Source organism: Neoarius graeffei, chromosome 28 (genome assembly GCF_027579695.1).
Source record: "Neoarius graeffei isolate fNeoGra1 chromosome 28, fNeoGra1.pri, whole genome shotgun sequence".
Lineage (NCBI taxonomy): Eukaryota > Metazoa > Chordata > Actinopteri > Siluriformes > Ariidae > Neoarius > Neoarius graeffei.
The window spans coordinates 18,087,499-18,112,254 of NC_083596.1; the positions used below are offsets into that span (position 1 = coordinate 18,087,499).

At 42.6% G+C, this 24,756-nt stretch overlaps 1 protein-coding gene across 4 annotated transcripts in view; it reads left to right on the top strand.

The window, feature by feature from the left end:
* cita (citron rho-interacting serine/threonine kinase a) overlaps positions 1 to 24,756 on the top strand; it is a 213,702-nt gene that overhangs the window by 114,992 nt on the left and 73,954 nt on the right. For all 4 annotated transcript variants that reach the window (XM_060912899.1, XM_060912901.1, XM_060912900.1 and 1 more), the window contains exons 13-17: positions 3,476 to 3,595; positions 18,406 to 18,576; positions 21,262 to 21,315; positions 24,406 to 24,459; positions 24,622 to 24,756. The exon at positions 24,622 to 24,756 is cut by the window's right edge and continues 6 nt beyond it. In XM_060912899.1, the coding sequence (XP_060768882.1) occupies positions 3,476 to 3,595; positions 18,406 to 18,576; positions 21,262 to 21,315; positions 24,406 to 24,459; positions 24,622 to 24,756 (534 nt within the window). The remainder of the gene's footprint in view (positions 1 to 3,475; positions 3,596 to 18,405; positions 18,577 to 21,261; positions 21,316 to 24,405; positions 24,460 to 24,621) is intronic.

A 24,756-nucleotide genomic window follows, 5' to 3' on the forward strand; every position in this document is an offset into this window, starting at 1 on the left:
TAGAAGATAATCGTCCAGTTGTAGTAAATTCCACTACAGTCCCTCAACTAGTTAGACTTCTGTGTATTTATTTACAACCCCGATTCCAAAAAAGTTGGGACAAAGTATAAATTGTAAATAAAAATGGAATGCAATGATGTGGAAGTTTCAAAATTCCATATTTTATTCAGAATAGAACATAGATGACATATCAAATGTTTAAACTGAGAAAATGTATCATTTAAAGAGAAAAATTAGGTGATTTTAAATTTCATGACAACAACACATCTCAAAAAAGTTGGGACAAGGCCATGTTTACCACTGTGAGACATCCCCTTTTCTCTTTACAACAGTCTGTAAACGTCTGGGGACTGAGGAGACAAGTTGCTCAAGTTTAGGGATAGGAATGTTAACCCATTCTTGTCTAATGTAGGATTCTAGTTGCTCAACTGTCTTGGGTCTTTTTTGTCGTATCTTCCGTTTTATGATGCGCCAAATGTTTTCTATGGGTGAAAGATCTGGACTGCAGGCTGGCCAGTTCAGTACCCGGACCCTTCTTCTACGCAGCCATGATGCTGTAATTGATGCAGTATGTGGTTTGGCATTGTCATGTTGGAAAATGCAAGGTCTTCCCTGAAAGAGACGTCGTCTGGATGGGAGCATATGTTGCTCTAGAACCTGGATATACCTTTCAGCATTGATGGTGTCTTTCCAGATGTGTAAGCTGCCCATGCCACACGCACTAATGCAACCCCATACCATCAGAGATGCAGGCTTCTGAACTGAGCGCTGATAACAACTGGGGTCATCCTTCTCCTCTTTAGTCCGAATGACACGGCGTCCCTGATTTCCATAAAGAACTTCACATTTTGATTTGTCTGACCACAGAACAGTTTTCCACTTTGCCACAGTCCATTTTAAATGAGCCTTGGCCCAGAGAAGACGTCTGTGCTTCTGGATCATGTTTAGATACGGCTTCTTCTTTGAACTATAGTTTTAGCTGGCGACGGCGGATGGCACAGTGAATTGTGTTCACAGATAATGTTCTCTGGAAATATTCCTGAGCCCATTTTGTGATTTCCAATACAGAAGCATGCCTGTATGTGATGCAGTGCCGTCTAAGGGCCTGAAGATCACGGGCACCCAGTATGGTTTTCCGGCCTTGACCCTTACGCACAGAGATTCTTCCAGATTCTCTGAATCTTTTGATGATATTATGCACTGTAGATGATGATATGTTCAAACTCTTTGCAATTTTACACTGTCGAACTCCTTTCTGATATTGCTCCACTATTTGTCGGTGCAGAATTAGGGGGATTGGTGATCCTCTTCCCATCTTTACTTCTGAGAGCCGCTGCCACTCCAAGATGCTCTTTTTATACCCAGTCATGTTAATGACCTATTGCCAATTGACCTAATGAGTTGCAATTTGGTCCTCCAGCTGTTCCTTTTTTGTACCTTTAACTTTTCCAGCCTCTTATTGCCCCTGTCCCAACTTTTTTGAGATGTGTTGCTGTCATGAAATTTCAAATGAGCCAATATTTGGCATGAAATTTCAAAATGTCTCACTTTCTACATTTGATATGTTGTCTATGTTCTATTGTGAATACAATATCAGTTTTTGAGATTTGTAAATTATTGCATTCCGTTTTTATTTCCAATTTGTACTTTGTCCCAACTTTTTTGGAATCGGGGTTGTATTTATTTATTTAAGAGTGTGGATGGCAGCCTCGCATGATGTTCATCATTGTATAATATATCAAGTGGGGTTCTGTTGTCAAATAAATCTTTGATATCTGGCTAAGCATCTCTCTTTGCACTTGGTTGGTTCATCCATCTTGCATCTTGATTATATCCGGATTAGATTTGGACCTCGCGCAGTTGCAATTATATGGAAATTTGTCACTAGTTGGCCAGATTACAGTCTGATGATGACCAAATTTATTCCTTGTTTCCAGATCTAGTCAAAAAAAGCAGCAAAAAGATTTTCAAGAGTAAACAACTGCATGGTCCGCACCGATGTGAACATGCATCATGACGCAATTGTATTGCTATTTTGATGATGGTCATGGAGAGCGCTGTCTAATGCTGCTCCAGGATCTCCCAGAGTTGTTCAGTTGTGTTGAGATCTGTTGACTGACAGCCCTGGCATATGGTTGGCATCACTTTTGTACTCCTCAGACCATTGATACCCGTTTTCAACCAACAGGTTCTTGAACTGGTTCTGTTCAGGATTCTTTGAACCTTGGTGCCAGCTTGTGAACCAGCCCACGTTTTCACCAGTTTGTAATCAAGGACGCGTCATGAATGGAGGGTGTTTCACAATTCACAACGGGAGTAAACAGTAGTAGCAAGATGGCAGAGCGCGTTGATTACCTGCGAGCTTTTGTTCTGTTATTGCAGATATTTGTTTTCGGTCCATTTTTTCTGAAGATCAATCCTTTTCCGTTGCGTTCTCCATTACTGTGTTCCAGTTCCTTTTCAAACTAATGACACGCCCACTGATGTCATTCACCGTTCGTGCTGGAAAAACCAGCTGCATTTTGCTTCCAGCTGGGAACCAACTTTTCAGGTTCTGAATCAGTTTAATTTTGGTCAAAATGCTCCGAACGGTTAAAAGAACGGAAGGCATTCCCTGTTGGTCAAAAAGGAGTACTGATGAGCCTTCATGCCCTGTGGATATGGACAAGACCACTCCTATCATGATAGGAAAAGTGATCAGTCAGAAGAATTTTATCGCTTTGCAGTGGGACAAGTGGAACCAAACCATGCCAGCAAAATTCCCCCGCAGCGTAATGGAGCCATTGGACCTCCTCGCTGTTAAGGGTCAATCATTCAGGCCGTCTTGGTCCACAACACTTGTCCATTTGTTATGAGAGTATGATAAAAGATGTGACTCATCTGACCATATCTTTCGTTCCCCACATGTCTGTAGATGTTTTTTGCGTCAGCGAACTCACCAAGGTGTATTCTTTGAATTTTTCTTTGCATGTCATATTAGTGCACAAACATCATAGTCATTAAATTTGTGCTGTCAACCACAATTCCCAACGATGCTTACTGATGTCATGTAGATATTTTTCTCTTGCTGTTGATGTAAAATCAAGGTCAGCTGAGTTTGCTGAGGATTTTTAGACATGCTACAGAGCATGATAAGATGCTAATGGCTTCCAGTGCTTCTCTGCTAATTCATTCAGGGTTTTCCTTTAATGTGCCACCATCTGTATTTTAGTCTAAGGCTTGGCTTTTTCTGTAGCTGCATGTTGATGCTGGACTTTATAAGGGTGCTACAGATCTTTCATTCTGGATCTATAGCATTATCAGTCACTGAATTGTAAATGTGGATAGTGCAGATCAATAGTTATACTGCCCTCAGTTATCTGTCCATGACAACGGTGTTTTGGGTTGAGCTACTGTCTGTGTATCAGCCTCTGTATCACTCTGTACAACTGTTGTACTATTCATTGTATATATATATATGTGTGTGTGTGTGTAGAGTCTGAAGCGCAGCTTGGAGCAGGCTCGTGTCGAGGTGTCTCAGGAGGACGACAAGGCTCTGCAGCTGCTCCATGACATTCGAGAGCAGAGCAACAAGCTGCAGGAGATTAAAGAACAGGTGAAGTGCCCGAAAAAATTCATTACACGATAGGGTTGGTTCGGTACCAACATTTTGGGTTCGGTATGGTAGAACAGTAATGGTACTAGTTCAGTACCAATGCAATCAATCAATCGATAAATAAATGCATATTCATGCAATCTGATGAAATTAATCAATATCAAAAGTCGCATTGTTTAAACATTGCATTAAATGAGTGAAATCATTGACTTCCTGCTTCTGTCTGTCTGTCTGTCTGTCTGTCTGTCTGTCTGTGGATGACAGATGTACAAAGAAGGACTTATTAGTAGGCTCATTTTACAAACCTCTGACTAAGGTTATTTCTATAGCTTAAAACGGCCTCCGTCCATACTAACCTGCCTGAAAATGCACATCACGTGTGCATAAACTTTTGCGACAGCAAAGTTTTCAAACTAAAACAAGGCCAGCAGTTTTTCCAACAGTCTCCATTTTTGGGGCTTGAAGTCTCTGGAGTAGTGTGGACGCCAGGCGTAAACATAGCAAAAGTAATACATTTTGAAACTAAAATCTATTAGTGTGGCCGTAGCCTAAGAAGACAAACGGAAGTCTTGGCGCTATCGTCAGAGTCGCCAGCTGCCAGTGTACCTTCAGGTCGGCTAACTTTATGCTACAAGTGCGCTAGTCTGTTAGCTAGATTCAGGTTCAGGACAGGAAACATTGTGAATATGTTAACCGTGGGCAAAGTTCGGTACTCATCATTTAGACGATCTTATTTTCGATTTATTGATGTGATCCTCATGTGCACCTTCCATTCCTGGAATTCGTTGTACAAATTGGGATGGATGGATGGATGGATGGATGGATGGATGGATGGATGGATGGATCAAATGTTTCATCAGGGTAGATGTGTTGCCTCCTTCTGCCATATGACCTGAGGCACTGTTTGCACAAAAGTGTAGTCTACCTTTCCACCATCACTTGCCCTAAAGGTGAAATATCACCATATCTCACTCATGCCCCTTTTCCACCAAAGCAGTTCCAGGGCTGGTTCGGGGCCAGTGCTTAGTTTGGAACCGGGTTTTCTGTTTCCACTGACAAAGAACTGGCTCTGGGGCCAGAAAAACCGGTTCCAGGCTAGCACCAACTCTCTGCTGGGCCAGAGGAAAGAACCGCTTACGTCAGCGGGGGGGCGGAGATGTTAAGACCAACAACAATAACAAGACCGCGAAAGATCGCCATTTTTAAGCAACGAGAAGCAGCAGCTGTACAAACGCGAAGTCATCCATTATTATTATTGTTGTTGTTGCTGCTTCTTCCGTGTTGCTTTTGCTTCGATATTCGCGCCAAGGTTTATGCAAACGTAGCGACGTAACTGATGTATACAGCGACGTAATGACGTGTCTCCCCTTAGCACCCCGAGCTATGGAAAAGCAAACTGGTTCTCAGCTGGCTCGCAAGTTGAACGAGTTGTGAACCAGCACCAGCCCTGGAACTGATTTGGTGGAAAAGGGGTATCAGAGATCTTTGTTTCTTGACAAGTTTCGGCAATCTAATGTCATTAGTTTGTTCAGCAGTTGCCGAATCCATAGCGTTTTCCCAAACTTAGCTAGATAACTTGAAGTGGTGTGGCTGGTCACTGGTCAGAGGGAGAACTCTTCACTGTTAGTGTTGGACTTGGGTCACACCAGCGAGCTTCTGGCTTAAAGGGAGGGTGAAAGAAGAAGCCTTTATTTGTTACATGCGCACTCAAGCACAGTGAAATTTATCCTCTGCATTTAACTTATCTGAAGCAATGAACACACACCTGCGCGCGCACACATACCCAGAGCAGTGGGCAGCTATGCTACAGCTGCCCAGGGAGCAATTGGGGGTTAGGTGCCTTGCTCAAGGGCACTTCAGCCCAAGGCCTCCCCATGTTAACTTAACCGCATGTCTTTGGACTGTGGCGGAAACCCACGCAGATATGTGGAGAACACGCAAACTCCACACGGAAAGACCTCCGTCGGCGACTGGGCTCAAACCCAGAACCTTTTTGCTGTGAGGCGACAGTGCTCACCACTACACCACCATGTTGCCCAGTGGACTTTTAAAGGCACATTTCAAACTATAACGAAAAAAGTAGCGAAATGCAGTAGTGTTAACTGCGGAAATTTGTGAAATGATGATACCGTACCATGTCAGCTTTACCGGTAATGGTAAATTACCGGTAACTGGAGCAACCCTGTTACACATGATTAGATTCAGCCTTCTGTTTCACATATTCTTATTATTCAGAATATTACAGCTTCACAATTCCTCATTGCACAGAACATCTCGCCTTATAGCTTCATACGTCCTCATTACGCATAACACAACCTCACTTTATAGCCTCACACATCAGTACACATTAGAACACAACTTCACTGCACAGCTTCACGGATCCTCGTTACGCATAATACAACACCTGTTAAGAAGAAGAAGAAAGGGCGTAGGTTTGGTATTAACACTGGTGGGGACATAAACCCAATGCCAACTTCAGGTCAGCATTAGAGGGTCACAATATTTTGCTCCGTTGTGTTCCACCAAAAGAGTCTCCAAAGTCCAGACTTTTAAAATTTGAAGTTCAGAGCTGTAGTAAGTCTCATCTCATTATCTGTAGCCGCTTTATCCTGTTCTACAGGGTCGCAGGCAAGCTGGAGCCTATCCCAGCTGACTACGGGTGAAAGGCGGGGGTACACCCTGGACAAGTCGCCAGGTCATCACAGGGCTGACACATAGACACAGACAACCATTCACACTCACATTCGCACCTACGGTCAATTTAGAGTCACCAGTTAACCTAACCTGCATGTCTTTGGACTGTGGGGGAAACCGGAGCACCCGGAGGAAACCCACGCGGACACGGGGAGAACATGCAAACTCCGCACAGAAAGGCCCTCGCCGGCCGCTGGGTTCGAACCCGGAACCTTCTTGCTGTGAGGCGACCGTGCGAACCACGACACCACAATGTTTTATTTGATTAAAAAGTGTCTGGGCCACGAACAATGTCCACATCACCATCGGGTGGTTGTTGTTGTTTACATGCGTCATGTTACACGAACTTGGTCAGGGCTCTGCAGGTCTTAACTGAAGCACTTCAAATTAGCGGGCTGCTAAAGTTTGCAGGCACTTCACAAGTAAGACTCGGTGCAATATTAGCACAATTTGATATGATTTAATAATGTCTTTGGGACCTTAATGAACACCGGTTATTGTCGGTATCAAGTCGGATTGTTATTTACACGCCACATAAACTTAGAAAACAGTCATATTTGTATGTTGTCGTTTTTACACACCGAATACGAACTGTTGTTAACTGATTCATTTTACGAGCTAATCTAACATTACATTCCTCAAGGACAGTTTGCTAGCTTACTAGCTAGCAGCCAATCACTGCACTGCAACCGCACTTGCTAATTGACATGGTAGCCGAAAACGATTGCTGTTTTCGCAACCACGCCCCCAGAGTGAATATTCATGAGCGAATTTTGTGTGGTTTCACCCAGTGGAAACCTACAGTAGCCATTTGTGTACCGCTCGCAGAGTGGGATTTTTTTTTTTTTCTTCAATCAGAAATATTGGTAGGGACGCATCCATACCCAATTCTACGCCTATGGTCTGTACAACAGAGCAACGTGGTGTTGTCTTTTCCCCATTCAGTGGATCCCCTGGCTGGATAACTGTTGCATGCTGGGATGCCCCACCTCTGACAAAGAGCCGTGTGAGACTACAGAAAACAGTGCGGTGTTTTATTCAGCCAATGGGGCAAAAGCTAATACTCTGGTGACTTCCCTATGTAGATGTACAGCACGTAAATGCCAAAATCGCGGTAACAAAAAATTACCGAGTTCGTTTTCATTTACCGTACGATAAGTCGGTATATCGAATATCACGACAGGCCTACATTACACAACATGAGACTGTGAGATCTAAAAGGCTCACACATCCTTATTACCGTACATATATTATAGTACAGCCTCATATTCAGTACTTATTTACCTGCTTTATATGGTGGCATATTAATATAGTGTATTACCCTGAATTGTACAACAGGAGAATTGATATTTCCATTGTATGTGATAAATATCGTTCTAATTAATACTGTGGTAATAAATGCTTACAATTCATTGCTATTTACTGCATACGTGTACACACACACACGCGCGGATTGATATCAGTGAAGGACAATGAAGCAAATCCTTTTGTCGTTACAAATATATTCACTCTCTCACTCTGTCTCATTCTCTTGCTCTCTTTTTCTCTGTCTTTGAGCCCCCCCGGCTTTGTATTTCTCAGTCGCACTTATTTATCCATCTCTTTGTCTCTTGCTCACTCTTTGGCTCTGGGTGTCTCTCTCTCTCAATTTATGTCTCTCTGTCTCGCTCACTTTCTATCTCACAATCCTTTCTCTCTCTCTTTGTATTTCTCAGTCACTTATTTATCTATCTCTTTGTCTCTTGCTCACTCTTTCTCTCTGGGTCTCTCTCTCAATTTATGTCTCTGTCTCGCTAACTTTCTATCTCACAATCCTTTCTCTCTCTCTCTGTCTTTCTTTGTATTTCTCAGTCGCACTTATTTATCCATCTCTTTATGTCTTGCTCACTCTTTCTCTCTGGCTCTGGGTCTCTCTCTCTTTGTCTTTATTTCTCAGTCGCACTTATTTATCCATCTCTTTGTCTCTTGCTCACTCTCTCTGGGTCTCTCTCTCTCAATTTATGTCTCTCTGTCTCGCTCACTTTCTCACAATCCTTCTCTCTGTCTTTGTATTTCTCAGTCGCACTTATTTATCCATCTCTTTGTCTCTTGCTCACTCTTTCTCTCTGGCTCTGGGTCTCTCTCTCTCAATTTATGTCTCTCTGTCTCGCTCACTTTCTTTCTCACAATCCTTCTCTCTGTCTTTGTATTTCTCAGTCGCACTTATTTATCCATCTCTGTCTGTTGCTCACTCTTTCTCTCTGGGTCTCTCTCTCTCTTAATTTATGTCTCTCTGTCTCGCTCACTTTCTTTCTCACAATCCTTCTCTCTGTCTCTCTCTCTCTCAATTTATGTCTCTGTTGTCTCGCTCACTTTCTCACAATCCTTCTCTCTCTCTCTCTGTCTTTATATTTCTCAGTCGCACTTATTTATCCATCTCTTTGTCTCTTGCTCACTCTTTCTCTCTGGCTCTGGGTCTCTCTCTCTCTCAATTTATGTCTCTCTGTCTCGCTCACTTTCTTTCTCACAATCCTTCTCTCTGTCTTTGTATTTCTCAGTCGCACTTATTTATCCATCTCTGTCTCTTGCTCACTCTTTCTCTCTGGCTCTGGGTCTCTCTCTCTCTTAATTTATGTCTCTCTGTCTCGCTCACTTTCTTTCTCACAATCCTTCTCTCTGTCTCTCTCTCAATTTATGTCTCTATTGTCTCGGTCACTTTCTCAAAATCCTTCTCTCTCTCTGTCTTTATATTTCTCAGTCGCACTTATTTATCTATCTCTTTGTCTCTGGCTTTCAATTTGTCTCTCTGTCTCGCTCACTTTCTTTCTCAGAATCCTTCTCTCTCTCTCGCTGTCCCTTTCTCTGTATCTTTCATTCTACTCCTTTTTTTTATTTATTTATTTTTCCCCAATTTGTGTCGTCCCCCCCCATTCCGTGTGTGTGCGCACATTATCCAATCAATGGAGCAGAGCTGATTCAGCAGTAGACTCGGTGAGACCTTCAACTTTTGGTCGACATTCAACACACACAGTGCTGCAGTATAGCTGAGATCTACTCCATTATGGACACCTCTGGACTGAACAGGGCCTCTAAAAAAATAAAAAAAAAACATGTTCAGTCTCTTTCCAATGTAATATCATGAACTCAGGAAGCAGACAGATGCATTAAACGAAGGTAAATAGAGTCGTGATCGTCATTTTAAAGGAGAAAATGAATGAGTGGAAGTGGATGCGTTGGCTAAAGAAGGAGCGTTTATACTGATTTGGTGCAGGAAAAGATGAACAAAGAAGAGGGAGAGGAGGAGGTTTGGGAGAAGGGGAAACAGCAGAATGAGTCATTTCTGTCTGCGTGCTCATACACGCAAATGCAGAGGCGAGCTTCGTCTCCACAGGAACAGTCGCGATTAGTGATTAAGAGGGTCAGGGCAGTGACAGAGTTCCGTTCAGCACCCTAATGTAAAGTTTTCACTTTTCTGCATAGTTTCTCACCTTATACATACATACTCTCTCTCGCTCTCTCACTCACTCTTCATACCAGTGCTCAGATTAAATTCTGATCAAACACTAAGGTTAATTGTGATAGTATATTATACTATTCCCTTCTGTACTGTACTATACTACAGAATGAAATCCAACACTATGCTGTACTACAATATAAATTTTAATCAAGTACTGTACTATACTATAGAAACCTACATAAAAATTAAATAATATTGGCTGGCGTTGAGTGGTATATCAGATATATTCCATTCAGCTAGCATGATATTGAACGAGTTGAAGACTATTTCAATATAAGTGGACTATAACTGATATCCCATGAAAAAAAGCCATTATTATTATTACTATATACACATTTGATGGAACAAACCTGGCAGCCATGTTTGTTTACAAATTGTCAGTCGCTCGCTAGCGAGGAAGTTTTATGTGCAATACATACAGTATCTTGTGGCATTTTCAATTCACTGCGACAGTTTACTGCGGGCGCCGGGGGCGAACAAAGAAACGCTTCTGCGCGTACGCAGCAGAAACCTTTCTCGTTGAATATTTGCATCAGCTCCGACGTACCGGTATGATGTCATGTTGTCTTGACAACCATGCAGTATCGTGAACCATGTTCAACGCTCATTCTCATCGGGTAGAGCGACGTAATGCACGTAGGATAAGCAATATGCGAACAATATTGCATGCTATCAAACCAAATGAACGAAACCCGCTCGAAGGGGACAGAGCACGTGTTTTTATTCCATCGAAAAAGTGTCCTGTACGTATAATGTTCTATGCTATATAAATTTAAATGCCATACTACTGTATGTACTTGGCATATATTGTACTATTCTTTACTGTACTTTGCTATAGAAATGCAAAACAAACTGTTAGGCAGCTGGGCCATAGAAGGTTCACGCTGCATGCTGCACGCTACACACTACACGCGTGTAAAGAAAAGTGGACAAACGTAGCATGACTTGCTCTGGGCCATAGAACGGCGTTCACGTTGCACGCTGCACACTTCACGCGTGAAGCGAGAAATGAACATGCACACTTTTTTCTAGGCGTGAAGATGGAAATTCCAGTCAATGCATGCGGTCACCGCCGCGCCAGCCAATCAGAACGGGTCTAGGGAGATAACGCTATGCTTTCAGGGGAAAACTTCAGAAAAAATATAATTGAATGGTATAACTGAAAAATAGTTCTTCATCGGGATTGTCAAGCAGATTATAGAATGTTCGGTGAAATTCAACACGGGTTTCTCTCAGAAGGAAGTGTTCTCGGCTCCAAATTCTGTTCCTTTTTCTCTTCCTCTGTCTCAGTAAAAGCAGAATGAGGCAATCGTCGTCATCCGAAGAGTCCATATTGTTGGTTACTCGGTCAAAGTAGAACAGACGCAACACGTGAACATCCAAGCATGAAGTTTAATGGCCCAGGGTCCGGTTCTTCACGTGAACGTGTAGCATGCAGCGTGCAGCGTGAACCTTCTATGGCCCAGCTGCCTTACTGTATGAAAAATGAAACCGTTTTGTAAGACTATAGCCTCGGTCACAACCGGCCGTACGTGCTCCTACGGCCGGTCTACGCGCAAGAAACGCACGGAGGGCGCGCGTGTGACTTGCTGATTTTCGAGCCGCAGACCGGCCGCAGAGGTTCTTTGTCATGTCTAACAAACTCTACGGGCGCTTACGTTTTTTTCAGGTTGCAAGACAAACTTACGGCCAACGCGCGTCTTTCTCCACGAACAACAACAAAAAAAAACGCAGCGATTTAGGAAACGCCAAAAATCGCACGTCCGGTTGTGACCTAGGCTTATGAGAACTCAAATGAAATGTGATACTATACCAAATGAAACTATACTACAGAAACTCGAGCCCTATATTCGTGCTGTATAAATTTAAATTGAATACTGTATTATGCTATAAAAAGTCAAACACTAATATACTATACAAAGTCAACGCCATACAGGTCCCTGTGCTGTTACTATAGAAATGATGTATTACAATGAGCTCATTAATTAAACACTGTTTGACCAATCTACACGGAGAATTCCAAAGCAGTGACGTATAAATACTTTGAACACAGATAATGCTTCCCATATGCTATTCATGACAAAATGATGCTATTAGCTAGATATCTTTTAATGAACGCGTGTGTACGGAGCGTGTCTTTTGTCTGTCCTATCTCGTCAGTCAATCCACACGGTTTCTACAATAGATACCAGTCTGCCACGCGCTTTCATTCGACACCTTTTTCTGTTTATCCATTTAGTCTCGCTGTGTCTAAATGCAGCCTCAATGGCTTTAATTTGGACACGTGGAATTTTTTTTAAATAATACAGACACGCATAAGAAACCCTATTTCCCTTGTTCGCCTTAGTGCAGCAGTCATCATTTAGAGCCCTGTGTTTATCAGCCCGCCATTTTTAGCGGGACTGTTGTGGCCTGTGGGTGGTAGGTGGGGCGGGTAAAGTGTGTGTATATATATGTAGACGTACATTTGCTTCTTCTCTCTCTGTGCTCATGGCACAGCAGTAACATTAGTCGATTTTCAAGCAGAATGTCCAATGCGCGGCTGTAATTAAAAACAGGGATGTTCAGATGTGCGAAACTTGCTGGGAGCTGTCAGGCCTGGCAGCACTGAGAGAGATGGGAGAGCAGGGAGCCTTGCTTCAGCAGGTAATATGCCAGAGGTAAGCCTTAGGGAACAATACCGAGGCTGGATTTGGCCATCAGCGGTGATGTGCTTCAAGTGGGTTTCCATCGTTGTTGTTTGTGCCCTGACATTTTTGTGCGTCCCATGCTAGACTGGTGCAATTCTGTCGTGCTGGTGGTTGGTCGTCTCGCTACTATTTGTGCTGTCCATCTTCCTCCTTGATTATGATCAGCTTGGTCTGAAACCTGTCTTTTCACTCCGTTTGTCTATCAGTTGTCTTTCCATGTCTCCCGCTCCCTCTTTCCTTCAATCTGTCAAACATTCAGGCTGTAGTGAGGGTCATGTCTGGCTGTAGGGGGGGTCTCAGTTGGAAAAGTGGTTAGCTTGATTGATTTTGCCCCATCTCAGCGAGACTCTTGCTACTCCTAAGCCCATCCTTCTGTCTCAGTCTCTCGATCACAATCATTCTCCCTGCTGGTTCTGTCACTTAGCTCTGTACTTCTCCTCTCCTGTTTTTTCTCCTCGTCTTATCTCGCTCATCCTCCCCCCTCAATCCCAGCACTTTTTTTTCTCCCCCCCCCCCCTTTCTCCTCAGTACCGCCTTACACACTTGTAATTAAAACAAAATCCATGTGACACGCAAATCAAACCGTAATCGCATAGAAGCTGCTGACTTTTCGAGAACTGGGAGCTCAGAAATTTGTGCTCTTTCCAATTCAAGACTGGATCGATATTTTTTTTTTTTTTTTTTTCCCTTTGTGCCACCTGTCAGATTGATTCTGACAATTTAAACCCCTAACACTGCACCACTGACTGTTGCCTCAGATGTTTGACTTTTTAATAAAAGTAATTTGACCACACCAGACCGTAAGAAAACACTGCACGTTTCATCTCAACATGCATTTTCGCATGTCAAGAGGAACTTGTTAGAACTTTGATCATTGTGACTTGCATTTTTGATTCTTGCTTCACTCACTGTAAAGGTTTCTGGGGGTGGTTTATTTGCAGGATCACAGTACTATTTCATTAATTAAAGCTATAAAGGATATACGCTGACGCCACTTTCCCATTGGAATACGCTCCCTCATTTGGACAGAATGGAAAAAGATTACTTTAGTTGTGGAAACTGGGAGTAAAACAAACGATTATCTGCTTCAGTTAAAGGTAGTTGGACTCCATAATGATCTTCACGACTCATCAAAGAACCAGTAGTCCACGGACATTTGACATCTGGTTAAGAATCGGATTTCCTGACATTTTATTTTATATGTACCTGATTTCAAATTCACGGTGGGATCTGCTGGTGAAATTAAAGTGAGGAGGACACCAATGGATATTCTGGTTGCATATAGCCAGGTTTGTACAGGTGTTTTTTATTTTATTACAAGTTTTTATTTGGAAAACTGTAAGCTAGCTAGGCCTACTTTGTTCGTAGTGAACAAAGCCACTCACTAATGTTATATATAAATGAATGATGCTGAATATTTAATTGATGAGTTGTTAATACATTAGATAACTTGAGGATAACTTGAGGTTTGACTATACCCAAAAATCCAACATACAAAATGGCAACTGCAAATCCATGTTTCAGTGCTTGGATTCCAGTTGTTTCTGCGAATTGCACTGATCCATTTTCTTCCCTTTTCTTTATCCTTTGGGAATCGAAAAAACGTAGCTCTGATTTCTTGTTGATACGGTCAATCGCACAATAGCAATTTCCCATTTTAGATTTGGGTTTTTTTGTGTGTGTGTGTGTGTGTGTGTGTGTGTTCTTACAGCATTCGAGCTGAACGGTAATGCTGCCACTCAGTAAGTTTGCCTTTCTGCCACTCACTGGGTGTAACCGCAGTGTTTAACTTCCACCTACTGTGATGTCACATGCATACCCTCTATAATCAATGAAAAATTTTTTTTTTTGGGGGGGGTGGCGGTTAACTGTTTTGAAACTCTAACACCAAACAAATGCAAGCGATTTCCCCAAAAAGCTAGTTGAAGACAGAGAAAACCTTCTAAGTGAATAGGATGGACAAGATGCCTCTTTGTTATGAATGGTTGGATGTTGTTGGTCCACATCCTTTATTCTATTTCTAAGTTATAGATCCGTGGGTGTCACCAAGATTTCCGAGCATGTATATTTTTTTTTTAAGCTCCTGGAAAGGATGGATAACTTGGCAATATATATTCCCCAAAAGCATTCTTACCTGAAAACACTCTCCATCCCATTAAGGGGTATGAAGTACTAAAAATAATAAATATATTTTATATATACCCCCTTTCATACATGTTATCTGGCTTCAAAAGTACAATTCAAGATTAAGTTAAACGTCTCAGTTTGGTGGTGGTTATTATTACTACTCATCAAGCTGTGAAGAAAATTCGTATGACTAAACTGTCCATGTCAGGGCTCGACATTAAGGACTGCCCGATTGCCCAGGGCAAGTGAAACATGCATTCGGGCGAGTGGGATATGTCCCCCACATGCCCGACTGGGCAAGTTAGAATGAGCGTATATTACAAACTAGCACCACAAAAATTAGGCTTTTTGATCTTTTATTTCAGTTCCTCGAAGCGTGCCTCACTACGTATCCGCCATTATGTCTTGGCTGTTTTCTTAGTCTCGGTTTCATTTACTGCTTTGCAAGTTATTTTCTATCCCCCCGCTGTTGCAGTATGGTACGCGTACTGTTTATAGACCCCTTGTGCATGATGTCACGCATCACGTGATAATTATAGCTGGGGTCAGACAGACACCGTCTTTCATGCGAGCAAGGTTTAATCCGTCTTCAATACGGTTAATTTTTGCGCTGTTTTTGCTCGTTCAAACAGAAATGGATAAAAGGCATTACCGTTTCCCCGCTATCAAGAAAAATGTTAACAAATAGAAGCAAATGCTTCAAGAACAATGAGGAAATGAGTGGTTAAAGAATACAAAGAGAGGAGCTCAGCCTGAAAACTCCAGAGAAATTCAAGATTTGTATTTAAAATGTATTTTACAAAAACAAAGTCGGAAGTGAGGATGGAAGAGTTTGCTTAAAAATCTCGTTTTATTTTTTTTTCTGCTCGCGTTCGAGTTAGCGCCTTCATAAAAGTGTTTGATTTTTTTTAAAGGTGAAGCCACTTCCTTATTCGACACAGAAAACCGAGTTGTTTCAAACAACTCGGGCATAAAAAACTCAACAAGGAGCGACATGCGCGATAAATCCGGAAAGAACCGAACAGATTAAGAGCAGAGAGAGCTGGAGCTTTGTTTCTGTTATCAGACAAACACAGTCCTGTGCAAAATATTTATATATCATTTTTTAAAAAAATCATCCATCTCTAGGTTGGGGGAAAAAAAACGCGCTGCCATGACAGACCGGCTGCACTGATTCAGTTACAGGTTGCCAGGTCTGTATAAAACACCCACAATCTACACACTACACAATTTTAAACTCAAACATTATCCTGTTTGTCATGACGCAGCACGGGTTTTTTTTTTTTCTTTAAACCTACAGGTGGATGATATGACAAAAAAAAGATGTACGAATATTCTCAAAAACAGTACTGTTCAAAAGTCTTGGCACCCTATTGTTTTCTTCATACAAACTTTGTTATAGATTTCTATTTTATGATTTCTACATTATCGAGTAATGAACCTACAGTCTGAGAGAGTTCTACACAAACACACTGAACTTTACAACAGCTGCATGCGTGTGAAATGGAAATCGACGAAGGTAGGAAAACTATTTTGAATAAAATTATTGTCCGTTACAAGTAAAAGTAACCAATGACCAAACTTCAACTCGATGTGTGAATTTCATTTTATGTTGCAATTCACAACTATTCTATGGTTTTCCCCCCCACAAAAAAGTAGTACTCGCAAAATAGGGGGCAAGTGATGATATTGTGGGCAAGTGGAAATTAACCCCCACTTGCCCCCCAGAGCAAGTGGGTTTAAAAGTTAATGTCGAGCCCTGCATGTTTATCAGGTGCAGTTCTTTGCACATGATGGTAATTAGTGTTTGTCATTTCTTTCTGCATTGCAGTAGGTTTGCATCTGTGGTATAGCTGATAGTAGAAAATAGAGCCCTGCACTCCCGCGGGAGTCCCGCGGGACCCGACGCAAAGCAGTGCGGCGCGGGACAAATTTTGAAAGCTCATTGAGGGCGGGGGGGGAGTGCACAATGCGGGTGCGGGCGGGAGAGGTGATAAGCTGCAGTCCCGCTAACTAAAAACGTGTTTAAAATAAAATTTATAAGTTATTAATTTATGTCTATCGTATATAATTTGTGCTGGATATTTTATTTGGCATTAATAAAAACATTTTAAGATGCCTAAATTTGCGGATGTGGTCTAATCTCGCGTACGTTTCCGATTCCTTTCCGCTCTTCCGTGTTTGAGATCTCTGATCATGGCAAAAGAGCAGAGCTCCTCTAGTGAACCTCACAGTGCTTCAGAAGTAAGTGCTGCTTTAAAAAGAGGTACATTTACCGTTAAAAAGTCAAGAGTATTAGTCCTAAGTATTAAAAAGTATTTAAAAAAGTATTAACTAGTATTAAAAAGGACTGTGTATCGCACAGATTGTTCAATTTAAAGCGAGAAATAGACAGTGTATAATCTGAGGAGCTGGTTGTGGTTGCGCACCACTTCATATGAGAGGAGAATGAAATCGCGGTTGGAATCATAACGCCACAGACTCGGAAGCGGGAGTGCGCAAAGCAAGAGCTGTCAATCAAAGCGAGAGCTGTCAATCATGAGCGCATGCAGCGCTCAACTTGGAATGCGTCAGCAGAATGTCAGAGTCTAAACAATAAACTTACAATAAATGAAGGATCGGTCAGTGGAGAGCTCAGCTAAGCTCAGCATGTTTAATTCCCCAAGCCAATGACAAGAACTTTCGTGAGAAATAACACGAACGTCTGCATCATGCGGGATTTGCGGGCGGGAGCGGGACAAAATATGGCGAGAGCGGGACAAAATATGGCGGGCGGGAGCGGGACTGAAAATCATAATTATTTGCGGGAGTGGGCGGGAGCGGGACTGCACAATGCGGGAGCGGGCGGGAGCGGGACTGAAAATTCTGTCCCGCGCAGACCTCTACTAGAAAACTTCTTTTTTGAAGCTGCTGTCATTATAGTCCACTCTCCAGAATACACTTCAGGATGAGGAGGCTGCATTTGGACTCTTAGATGTAGTGGAATAATATATGTGGGGTTTTTTTTTCCCCCCTCTCTTCTTCTAGCATGCCACGAACCAACAAAAGAAAAGAGCATGACTTCTTGGCTGCCTTGAATATCCTTTCCACACAGAAATGCAATCTCTTTATGCTACAGATCTACATTGTGATTGTTTAGCATGCAATGGAGTGATGTAGTTCCAAATCCTGTAGAGCGATCATATTTTTGAAGTGCGTAAAAGAGACGTACACAGGTTAAAAAAATTAGTTGCTGGCTGTAATTATTATAGTGTTCTATTAGTATAGCGTATCTCAGTATAACGTGTTAAATCCGACTGCAATAAAGGACTCGGAGGACTGCAAACGCCTTTTCAAAAGCTTGATTAGTCACTGTTGACTGCGTGTCACGATGCACCTGACTCACCCTTGCTTTCATTAGCCTGGCTCGTTCCCATCAGCGGGCAATTTCATACCAGTAGATGCTCTACTTTTATTGCTCAAGAAGGGGAACAATTAATTTTGGCCTGCTTGAGCTCACTCTAATGACTCCTCTGACTATGTGCTTTGTGTCTGTGCTCTGCAGTGAGACATCAGTTAAGATTTCGAAGGCTTTGGTGATTACCTATAGGCACGTCCTGTATGAATAACCCTCTCTTAATGGGAGGATGAAGACTTTGCCACACGTCATATAATACAGTTATGATAATCATTTTATCTTATAATTTAATAGATTGATCCCTTTCACTTCTCTTACCATGAAAGCTCATATCAGGCCTTGTCGTTTCTTTTAAGTTCGTGCACATCAAATTGTCTGAATATCTGTCCGTGTCTCTCGCGTGCAGGAGTACCATGCTCAGCTGGAGGAGATGCAGGTGACCATCAGGCAGCTGGAAGAGGATCTGTCTGCTGCGCGGCGCCGCAGCGATCTGTACGAAGCAGAGCTGCGAGACTCACGCCAGACAAGCGAAGAGCTCAAGAGGAAGGCTGCAGACTACCAGCAGAGAATCCAGAAGGTGCGTATGTGTGCGCAAGACAAAAGGATTAATGAGGACACTAGTTCCTGTTTGTTTATATACTGCTTCTTCATTAGTGAGAAACTTAATTGTTGCCGGCTCATCGAAGAGCACATAAAGGAATTGCAGCAATTTTTAGTTTAACACCATGACCTTTGAAGTCACCGGGAACTTGCATTTCTAATTACGTCAATGTTGATCTTGTGGCATATTCGGTATGCCAGTACTATTAATAATTGGTGACTTTCCAGCACTTGCTGTCCCTTTTTCAGTTGCAGTACATTACTGGCATTTAGCAGATGCTCTTATCCAGAGAGATGTACAACAGGACCCTGACACACCCACCGCAGTGGGCAGTCCAGGGAGCAGTTGGGGGTTAGGTGTCTTGCTCAAGGGCACTTCAGTCATTCCTGCTGGTCCACGGAATCAAATCGGCGACCTTTTGGGCCCAAATCTGCTTCTCTAACCATTAGGTCATGGCTTCCCCTGTTGGAAGTGGGCGGGGCTAAAATAGGCTTGCATAAACTTCAGGCTCACAAATTCCCCTCCCCCCCCTTGCATTTTCCTGGTATAATAGAGAAACCATGCAGCAACTCGCAACGTACCACTATCAACCAACTGGGATACCATAGTAACCACTTGGTGCACCATAGCAACCACCTGCAATAACAGCAACTGCTTACGAATACCACAAGAACCACCTAGCAACAGCATATCTACTGCCGAGAACAGCACAGCAACTGCCTAGCAGCCTCTTACAGCTGCCTCAGATACAATAGCACGATATCCACAGCAAACACCTGACCACCAACAAGGAATTGCTAAAGCCCATGGCTCATGAAGTGGTTCATGGTTCTCAAAGGTTCCTGAAACATAGCATGATTTTCTAAATTTTGTTGTCGCCCACCATTAGGAAAGTCTCATCTCATTATCTCTAGCCGCTTTATCCTGTTCTACAGGGTCTCAGGCAAGCTGGAGCCTATCCCAGCTGACTACGGGCGAAAGGCGGGGTACACCCTGGACAAGTCGCCAGGTCATCACAGGGCTGACACATAGACACAGACAACCATTCACACTCACATTCACACCTACGGTCAATTTAGAGTCACCAGTTAACCTAACCTGCATGTCTTTGGACTGTGGGGGAAACCGGAGCACCGGAGGAAACCCACGCGGACACGGGGAGAACATGCAAACTCCGCACAGAAAGGCCCTCGTCAGCCACGGGGCTCGAACCCGGACCTTCTCGCTGTGAGGCGACAGCGCTAACCACTACACCACCGTGCCGCCCAGGCAAAATATTATTGCGCATTAATATTATTAATGCGCCTTGTTTTTAAAATTGTTCGTCAAATAATTCTGTCCTAAGAGGGTTAATGATTTTTTACAATGACAAGTAAAACATTTCAGAGCCCCTGGATTAAACCGTGCAGTCTCTGTCATTTCTTTCGGAAATGCACTTTAGTTTTTAATCCCCCACTGGCTGAAAGGCCTGAAGGGGGATTATGTCGTAGCGATGTCCGTCCGTCCGTCCTAGGAAAGGGTACTCACCTTCTGAAATCAACTCCTCTCGCAATTTTTGGAGGAATTTCATGGAACTTGGCAGAAGGCTTTGTTGTATGACAGTAATACGCATATTGCAGTTTCGTTTGCAATGTATTATAGCAGGGGATATTGTGCTCTCAGAGCACTCTTGTTAATTTTCCTTTAAGGGTGCCAAGAAATTTGAGACAGGGTTTTTTTTTAATAAAGAGAAAGGTATAGAAAGACATTGTACATCATTTTTATTCTAGGCAATACATTTCACTTATTTTCGTAGGGGGTGCCAATAATTCTGAGGTTGACTGGAGAGTTGAACCACCCTGATCGTCTCCACTTGTACCTTTTGTGTTTAGCTTTGACTGAATTGTGTAGCCTGGTGGTGTAGTGGTTAGCGCTGTCGCCTCACAGCAAGAAGGTCCTGGGTTCGAGCCCCGGGGCCGGCGAGGGCCTTTCTGTGCGGAGTTTGCATGTTCTCCCCGTGTTCGCGTGGGTTTCCTCCGGGTGCTCCGGTTTCCCCCACAGTCCAAAGACATGCAGGTTAGGTTAACTGGTGACTCTAAATTGACCGTAGGTGTGAATGTGAGTGTGAATGGTTGTCTGTGTCTATGTGTCAGCCCTGTGATGACCTGGCGACTTGTCCAGGGTGTACCCCGCCTTTCGCCCGTAGTCAGCTGGGATAGGCTCCAGCTTGCCTGCGACCCTGTAGAAGGATAAAGCGGCTAGAGATAATGAGATGAGATGAGATGAATTGTGTAGCCATGTCAATCAGGGATACTCATTAGAATATTAAGCCACACCCCTGTTTGGATAGTTCTTGGACCAGTCAATGGATTCAGGGTTGATGGAAAAGCGCTTGATTTATATTTCAGGGGTTTTTTTTGTTTGTTTCTTTTTTATTTTAAAACTTTGCACTAAACTTAGCTATGCTATTTGATTCGGTATTAAAGAAACATTTTTAATCTTGAAGCTGAAGTGTGTTAACCTTTATAGTTCTTTTCTCTTTTAGCAACTGAGGAAGAGAATTCTTGATTTGTCAGCGAGTTTTAGAGAGACAAAAGCCAAATGTCACCATCATGACCTTTTTTAAGTTGAATTGTGTGTGTGTGTGTGTGTGTGTGTGTGTGTGTGTGTGTGTGTGTGTAGGCAAAAGAGCAGGGCAAGGCTGAGGCAGAGGAGTTGCTCACCAAGCTGGAGAAGGTAAGGCTCTTCTGACTCATCTGCTTCACTACACTGCAGCATCGCTTGCCCTCAGGAGGGCTATTGAGAGTGAGATTTCACCCTAATGCACCTTTTATTGAAGCTGCTAATAAAGAGAAACGGATCCATTGTCTTTCTCCCCCAAACATAGGCCTTCGTATTTGAGCATCCGTGACTTTGGCAGACCTTCAGTCAGATTCTCAAATTCCATCATTCAGCTCTCCTACTCCCAGATGCTCATCCTCTGTATATTAATGACATTTCCTTTCCAGAAGAGAATATGCATCATGCTACTCTCAAACCTTATGAAGCCTTGTGAGCAGAAGAGAGTTTGTGTGTGTGTGCGCGCGCATGTCAGTAATCCCCGATTGCTCAGCCTTCACTCGCTATGCTCACACTTTTTTTATTATTATTATTTTTTCCTTCCCTGCACAATGAACTCACTTTTGGCTCAAGTTGCTTGAAATATTTTTGAACAAGCTGATACTCTAATGTGATGATAGCCAGTGATTTATGTCATGATACAACTGGCTTGCAAAAAGGACAGATAACTTATCTTGTATTTATTAAATAAGTAAAAAAAAAAAAGACGTAGAAGAGCAGTGATGCATTATATTTTTGTTCTCGTGTCATGCCAAAAGCAACAGCCAAACTTCGACTCTTCATAACGAACCTGTCGACTCAATATGATAAATACAGAGACGGGCACGATTAGTTGTGGATTAGGTCAGACGGACTCTGGCTAATATATTAGTAATACAGATTTTGCTTCAGCGTCGAGCTCGATGAAGATGAAAAATGGTAAATTACATAAGGAATAAAACACGATGCGAAATAATCAACAAAAGGATGGTGGGATTTAATTTGCAGGCTGACGCAAATTAAAGAACAGCATGTCATGCATTTTATTCATTTGTAGTTGCGATGTTAATCACGGCTCGTCAGGGTCGCTTTTCTCTCCGTTGAAGTGAAGACAAAAAAAAAATGCAGCTTGTTATGTGATTGAGAAACACAAAGACTTGGGGAAAACTTTAAGTTGCCCTGCATCCTTGACTCCTTTCATGTCCCAAAGAAAATTTCACCATATCAACAAACAATCTGTTTATCCTGAACACACACTTACAGGCTGTACTGTGCACTAAATAGAGTTTACAAACCATTATGTTTTGTGCTTGTGTAGGGAAAAGAAGGGCATTTGGGATTCTGCCTTCTCTCTGATCTGATTTTTTTTTTAAATCACTTATGGAAATAATTAAACGCTAATAATTAAACAACTGATTTGATGACTCCGTCACCCTGTACACTAAGAAGGTCTTACAGTATCTGCCTGCACTGATGTTTTTATTTCCTGCCTCTCTTCTATCGTATAACCCCGATTCCAAAAAAGTTGGGACAAAGTACAAATTGTAAATAAAAACGGAATGCAATAATTTACAAATCTCAAAAACTGACATTGTATTCACAATAGAACATAGACAACATATCAAATGTTGAAAGTGAGACATTTTGAAATTTCATGCCAAATATTGGCTCATGTGAAATTTCATGACAGCAACACATCTCAAAGTTGGGACAGGGGCAATAAGAGGCTGGAAAAGTTAAAGGTACAAAAAAGGAACAGCTGGAGGACCAAATTGCAACTCATTAGGTCAATTGGCAATAGGTCATTAACATGACTGGGTATAAAAAGAGCATCTTGGAGTGGCAGCGGCTCTCAGAAGTAAAGATGGGAAGAGGATCACCAATCCCCCTAATTCTGCGCCGACAAATAGTGGAGCAATATCAGAAAGGAGTTCAACAGTGTAAAATTGCAAAGAGTTTGAACATATCATCATCTACAGTGCATAATATCATCAAAAGATTCAGAGAATCTGGAAGAATCTCTGTGCGTAAGGGTCAAGGCCGGAAAACCATACTGGGTGCCCGTGATCTTCGGGCCCTTAGACGGCACTGCATCACATACAGGCATGCTTCTGTATTGGAAATCACAAAATGGGCTCAGGAATATTTCCAGAGAACATTATCTGTGAACACAATTCACCGTGCCATCCGCCGTTGCCAGCTAAAACTCTATAGTTCAAAGGAGAAGCCGTATCTAAACATGATCCAGAAGCGCAGACGTCTTCTCTGGGCCAAGGCTCATTTAAAATGGACTGTGGCAAAGTGGAAAACTGTTCTGTGGTCAGACGAATCAAAATGTGAAGTTCTTTATGGAAATCAGGGACGCCGTGTCATTCGGACTAAAGAGGAGAAGGACGACCCAAGTTGTTATCAGCGCTCAGTTCAGAAGCCTGCATCTCTGATGGTATGGGGTTGCATTAGTGCGTGTGGCATGGGCAGCTTACACATCTGGAAAGACACCATCAATGCTGAAAGGTATATCCAGGTTCTAGAGCAACATATGCTCCCATCCAGACGACGTCTCTTTCAGGGAAGACCTTGCATTTTCCAACAGGACAATGCCAAACCACATACTGCATCAATTACAGCATCATGGCTGCGTAGAAGAAGGGTCCGGGTACTGAACTGGCCAGCCTGCAGTCCAGATCTTTCACCCATAGAAAACATTTGGCGCATCATAAAATGGAAGCTACGACAAAAAAGACCTAAGACAGTTGAGCAACTAGAATCCTACATTAGACAAGAATGAGTTAACATTCCTATCCCTAAACTTGAGCAACTTGTCTCCTCAGTCCCCAGACGTTTACAGACTGTTGTAAAGAGAAAAGGGGATGTCTCACAGTGGGAAACATGGCCTTGTCCCAACTTTTTTGAGATGTGTTGTTGTCATGAAATTTAAAATCACCTAATTTTTCTCTTTAAATGATACATTTTCTCAGTTTAAACATTTGATATGTCATCTATGTTCTATTCTGAATGAAAATATGGAATTTTGAAACTTCCACATCATTGCATTCCGTTTTTATTTACAATTTGTACTTTGTCCCAACTTTTTTGGAATCGGGGTTGTAAATAACTATAAATTAAAGGGTACACAGTCTGTGTCCTTCAACACGGCGTTCGGTCTGTGAGTGTGTATGAGAGATAGATGCGCTCCTGGTTGATGTTTTATGGCGTCGTGTGTTGCAGACCAATGCCGAGCAGCAGTTGAAGATCCAGGAGCTACAGGATAAGCTGTCTAAGGTACCGTATGCACGGATCTCAGATCTTTTTAATGAACAACAGCTAGGGTGTTCTGAGATTAAGAGAGATTTAAGAGTAACTGAAATAAAACACTCGTGGTGTGTTATTATTTATGTTTTTACCTCTTAATCCATCAATCAGTTATCCTCTCACCTTGCACAGGCAGTGAAGGCGAGCACGGAGGCCACAGAGCTTCTGCAGAACATCCGTCAGGCCAAAGAGCGGCTGGAGCGTGATCTGGAGCGGCTGCGTAGCAAAACGGATCCCAGCGACACACTGCGCAGACGCCTGCGCGAG